The 6,210-nt window shown below is 40.7% G+C and overlaps 1 protein-coding gene across 1 annotated transcript in view; it reads left to right on the top strand.

Annotated features, from left to right (window-relative positions):
• LOC143035947 (uncharacterized) overlaps positions 1–5,243 on the top strand; it is a 379,540-nt gene extending 374,297 nt beyond the window's left edge. Inside the window, exons 6-7 of the mRNA XM_076203197.1 lie at positions 2,836–3,048; positions 4,200–5,243. Coding sequence (XP_076059312.1) covers positions 2,836–3,048; positions 4,200–4,526 — 540 coding nt within the window. The 3' untranslated portion in view covers positions 4,527–5,243. The remainder of the gene's footprint in view (positions 1–2,835; positions 3,049–4,199) is intronic.
• The last annotated feature ends 967 nt before the right edge of the window (positions 5,244–6,210 follow it).

The following is a 6,210-nucleotide window of genomic DNA, read 5'->3' as shown; positions in this document are numbered from 1 at the left end:
TTGGTCTGACTTTGGTCTGGGTAAGACCTGGACAGACTCTTCCAGGAGGAGCTAAGTCAGACTCGAATTCTTCAAAACCGTTAATTGCTCCGTCCCAGTTCTTGGCCGAGGCGCGTGACTTTGCTTCCATCTTGTTCTAAAGTAAAAGTCAAAGGTGAAGCAAAAAAGAAAATTTCTTGAAGAAAGAGGACGCGGCCTCACGGAGACGAAGACGGGGCCTTCGATGGCTTCGTCGTGAAGCCTGGGAAAGGCGAAGCCTCAATAATAAACAAGCCCATTCACACTAACTTGTTCAATGATGTCTAGACCTCCTTCCCCCACCTCGAGCATCTCTCAGGAGCTTGGAAGGCAGCGGCCGCCGTGGAAGTAAAGAAATTTAAATGTTTTGTTTTTGCTAACGCTAAAGGATGTGGGTTAAAGCTGAGGAACAGCTTCTGTAATGGGAGTTAACACGTCCAGATCGGATAATCTTTTTATCCATACACTCACATATGCATACATACATATTACATATATATGTACATACATGCATACATACATACATACATGCATACATACATGCATACATACATATATGCATACATATATACATGCATACATCTTTTTATCCATACACACTCGCATATGCATGCATACATACATACATGCATGCATACATACATGCATACATACATACATACATACATACATACATACATGCATACATTACACACATACATACATGTATTGCACACACACTATATACACATAATTTATCGAAACTGCCTCTGACTCAACAGCAGTTTCTCCCATTTCTGCTGGTCATTTATTTCTCCTTTTTCTCTCTCAGCTCGAGAAACTCCTCCTAATTTGTCTCCCCGGAGTCTGCCCCTCCCCCTTCTGGTCCAGATTCTCCAAAATTCTCTTATTTCTCTCTTGTGTCATCTGTGATCTCGTAATTCTTTCCTCAAAGGCTATAAAGAAACATAGATCTTTCACTCTTAAGAGGTCATGGAAACATCCTCCTCCGTCTCCTCCTCTTCCTCATCTTCCTCCTCCTCCTCATCTTCCTCCTCCTCATCTTCCTCCTCATCTTCCTCCTCATCTTCCTCCTCCTCCTCTTCCTCCTCTTGTGGCGATCTTTCAAGTCAACATTGGTCAATGTACATCTCCTCAGTTCCTCCCTGGCCGCAGAGTTATTGTGCCTCACTGATCTCAATCTCTGCCTCCCTTTCTTCAAGTTATCTCTAAGGATCTACCACCATACTTCTCTATATATCCCCGTAATCTCTACCCCCCCACCCATTCCCCCCTACCCGTTCCCCCCCGTCTCCCCCCCTTCCCATCCATTTCTCTGGCTCCTTATCCATTCAACTCCATCTGTACCCATTCCATTCCATTCCCATCCTATCTATTTACTTCCCTTCCTATCCTTTTCTCTTCCTCCCTATCCTTTTCTCTTCCTCCCTATCCTTTTCTCTTCCTCCCTATCCTTTTCTCTTCCTCCCTATCCTTTTCTCTTCCTCCCTATCCTTTTCTCTTCCTCCCTATCCTTTTCTTTTCCTTCCTATCATTTTCTCTTCCTTCCTATCCTTTTCTCTTCCTCTCTTTATCCGTCCCTCCTCATGCATTTTCTTCCCTCCTTGCCTATTTTCCCTCATTGCCTATTTTCCCTCATTGCCTATTTTCTCTCATTGCCTATTTTCCCTCATTGCCTATTTTCCCTCATTGCCTATTTTCCCTCATTGCCTATTTTCCCTCGTTGCCTATTTTCTCTCCCCACCTATTTTTCCCTTCTCACCTATTTTTCCCTCCTCACCTATTTTTCCCATTCTACCCATCCTATTTCCATTCTGCCCATTTCCCCACTTTGGCTCTGCCGCGCGTCTCTACTCGATTCCCAGCTCCATCTACAACTGATGCATATGGAAGCGTCTTGAACTGAGAGGGGTAGCGTGACACTACCTGTGTTTTTATAATGATGCTCCTGCCTCGCCTACACACTTACACACACACACACACACACACACACACACACACACACACACACACACACACACACACACACACACACACACACACACACACACACACACACACACACAGTATCGCTGCGCTTCGAGTCTTTACTCCAACTCTCGTGGGTGGGGAGTTGGGTGTGTGTGTGTGCGTGTAAGGTCATACCCATAGATAGGTCATACGAGCTCTCAGCTCTCTTCCGGGAGGGAAATAGCTGTCGATCACGAGATCCAAAGACCAAGGTGAATCTCTCTCTTTCACACACACACACACACACACACACACACACACACACACACACACACACACACACACACACACACACACACACTCTCTCTCTCTCTCTCTCTCTTTGGAATCTAAAGCTTGGACATTTTGAACATTTGGAATAAAGCAATCATTACCTACAAAACCACGGATACCAGAGAACCTTCTTGTATTCTGGTACATTTTCGTAGGATATTTGGTTCCAAATATTAGGAATACTCAAATTTAAGAGATTTCCAATAGAGGGAACTACCTGAAATTACCTCTTTTCGGAAGGGCATTCGGTTCCAAATATTAGGAATATTCGAATTTAAGAGATTTCCAGTAGAGGGAACTACCTGAAATCACCTCTTTTCGGAAGGGTATTTGGTTCCAAATATTAGGAATATTCGAATTTAAGAAAATTCCCAGTAGAGGGAACTACCTGAAATCCCCTCTTTTCGGAAGGAGTATTTGGTTCCAAGTATTAGGAATATTCGATTTTAAGAAAATTCCTAGTAGAGGGAACTACCTGAAATCACCTCTTTTCGGAAGTCTTTTAGTCTTCACCTTCGCCTTCTTCTTCGCCAGGTGGCCTTCCAGATCACCGACCGGGACGGACGGGTGAAGGGGAGTCTGAAGACCCGAAACCTTCCAGCTGCCGCCCGGACGCTCCGCCTCCAGGGACTTCGCGCCAACACCAACTACGTCATCTGTGTCCAGGGCCTTACGTCGACCTTGAGGCCCGTCAGCAGGGCTCGGCCACACACGCAGGAGAACGTCAAGTCGGAGGACCCACCACAGGTGAGAACGGAAGAGTGAGATCGGGGAAAATCGAACTCTCTTCAGTGTTGGGGTTCCACAGAAAAAAAAAAAAAAAAAAAAAAAAAATTGAGGATTGCTGAAGAGCATCTCGGAACTTCATCCCGAAATATTTTATTTCTGAAGGAGAAAGGTCCTACTTATGTTAATTTCAAGAATACGGTTAACATGTTTGATTTTATTTGTGGGGCTCTTCATAATCGTAACATATATTTGTCAATGTTTCAGGTATCTTTGTTTGTATAATATTGATCATGTTTAGTTAAAGCGACAGCTCTTCGTTGATAGTTTTCAGCTTGTGAATAAAGTCGCCTAGTACAACCTAGAACATCTATGACTATGAAAATGGTATAGAGAAGCGTTTCTATATTTTCCTTTTATCTTGTAGAACACTAGAAGTCATCTTAAGTGTCTAGAATATATAACGGTATATACAAATCATCCCCATGAATATTTTTTCTCTTTCATAAATGGGAACATTGCAAGGCAAACATAACGCATTTTTCCGAAAACTAATTTGAGCCGAATACAACTATATTTCATCAAGTTCATTACTTTGCATAAATTTACGAATCCAAATTAAACACAAAAATGACGCGAAAATATATTTGCTTATAATTGGCGTATCTATCACCATCCATCACAAAACCTTTAGCCCTCTCTCACGGAACCTTATCAAGAGTTCCGGGGGCTGTAGCTCCGGATGAAAAACTGACCTGACAACTCAACTCTTACCTTACTGGCATTATCACAAGTAGTAGTAATAGTAGTAGTAGCAATAAGAAGTAAGTAGTAAATAGTAGTAGTAGTAGTAGTAAATAGTAGTAGTAGTAGTAGTTGTAGTAGTAGTAGTAGTGGTAGTAGTTGTAAGTAGTGGTAGTAGTGGTAGTAGTAAGTAGTGGTAGTGGTAGTAGTAAGTAGTGGTAGTGGTAGTAGTAAGTAGTGGTAGTGGTAGTAGTAGTAGTAAATAGTAGTAAGTAGTAGTGGTAGTACTAACATTTTTACCCTATTCCACATCAGTACTTTTCCTCTCATTCAAATTTTCATATAATGTCTTCAATGGAAAGAACTTCCTGCTCCTGCCCTCACAGGCAACACTAACTCTCTGTTTCATACTCTCTCCCCGTCGCCAGGACCTCGACACCCGTTGTTCAAGAGTCCGAACCCTCGAGACGCTTCACACGAGAACGCTTTTGGACAACCGACTCGCGGTCATTATCGGCGTGGCCCTCGCCATCCTCCTGGTTGTCGTCGTCTCGGCCATCATCTGCTGCTGCAAGATCTGCCGAGGTGGCAAAAGGGAAGAGCAGCCCCCGAAGTCTGCTATCGTCAGTAGCGGAGTTCGTAGCAGTTCCGGAGGAGCGGGAGGAGGAGCGGGCGGGGACGAGTACCTCTCTTACAGACACTTCTCCATACAAGGGAATGACGTCCACACGTACGAAGGCTACACGGCTTGCTAGCGGGTACTCCTGTGATGAATTATTAGTGAGATTTTTTTTTTTCTTGAAGAAAAACAGAAAAAAAAATTATATTAGCGTCGAGTACGCGTGGGATAACAGGCTCATCCTGTCGACATATTTTTCGATACAGAAGGATGGTACAGACCATATTCTGGTGACAGTGTATATTACGTGAACAATGAAATAGATAAGTTTTTTGGTTAGCTAGTGTGAAATGTGTGTATATACATATAAATATATATATACAGTATATATAAACCTGACAATATGAAATCCAACATTAGACCGGAAGCTTAAAATGTCGATGGTGATGACGTCAGCTTTATGGAGAAAGATGTGCATGGAAAGTAATTCATTTTTTTTTTTTTTTTGAGGCGGGGAGGGAGGTCTTCAAGCAATTAATTAGTCAGAATTGAGCGCGCATACGTGTACACATACATACACATACAAATATTTGCACACACACACACATATATATACATATAAATACACATATACATAAATATACACACATGCATTTACATACATATGTACACACACACACACACACACACACACACACACACACACACATATATATATATATACATACATACATACATATAGACACACATACACATATACGAATACGTTTACATATATACATATACACATATTCATATACATACATACACATACATACATATACATAAATGTATATGCATTATATACATATACATACACATACAATTATATATATATATATATATTTACATACATATATATATATATATATATATATATAATATATTATATATATATATATATATATATATATATATATATTTACATACATATATATATTTTTGCGTCATTATGACCTTTGAAATTAAACTCTCCCACTGGGATTCGGACCCTCGCCTGAGCGGCTTGCTTTTTATAAAACGAAGGCTGTACCATCGTGCCACCACGACCCTTCAAAATGGAACGACTTGGTTCACGGCCTGTCGTGTTGTAATACAGTACATACCATGTTCACCCGGGCGTCCTCGGTGAAACCACAGTCCGTGAACTAAGTCGTTCCATTTTGAAGGATCGTAGTGGCACGATGGTACAGCCCTCGTCTTATAAAAAGCAAGCCGCTCAGGAGAGGTTTCGAATACCAGTAGGAGAGTTTAATTCCATTATATATTATATATATATATATACATATATATATATATATATATATATATATATATATATATACATATATATATATACATACACTTATACACATACATATGTGTGTTACCAACTTCATGCCCGGTCCCAAAAACATAGTGCATATTAAGAAAAAAATTACATATCAAATTGGAAACAGAGCGAATCACAGATGGAAACGAAGTCAGTGAGCGAAAATCAGAAACTCAATTCGTCCATTCTTGGAACAAAAAAGAAAGAAAATAAAAAAAAGTCCCGACTCCGCGAGTGCTACAGAGAAGCGCCATCCTCTTCATGTGTGCTTGTGTTCTTTAAGAAATTTGCAAAGAGCGTTTTTCCAGAAGCCAGATACTTAAAAAAAAGAAAAAAAAAGAATAATTGCAGAAGGGTTTGCTGAAGACCCATATGCAAAAACGACCTGTTCTACGATTTTCTGAAGAATGGTGGTGTAGTCTGTTTTTTTCTTTTCTTTTGTCTGTGAGGAAATGTAAGAAAAAAGAAG

The sequence above is a fragment of the Oratosquilla oratoria genome, chromosome 19 (assembly GCF_046742065.1).
Source record: "Oratosquilla oratoria isolate Oo_2021 chromosome 19, ASM4674206v1, whole genome shotgun sequence".
Lineage (NCBI taxonomy): Eukaryota > Metazoa > Arthropoda > Malacostraca > Stomatopoda > Squillidae > Oratosquilla > Oratosquilla oratoria.
This window is presented reverse-complemented; position numbering and strand designations above follow the sequence as displayed.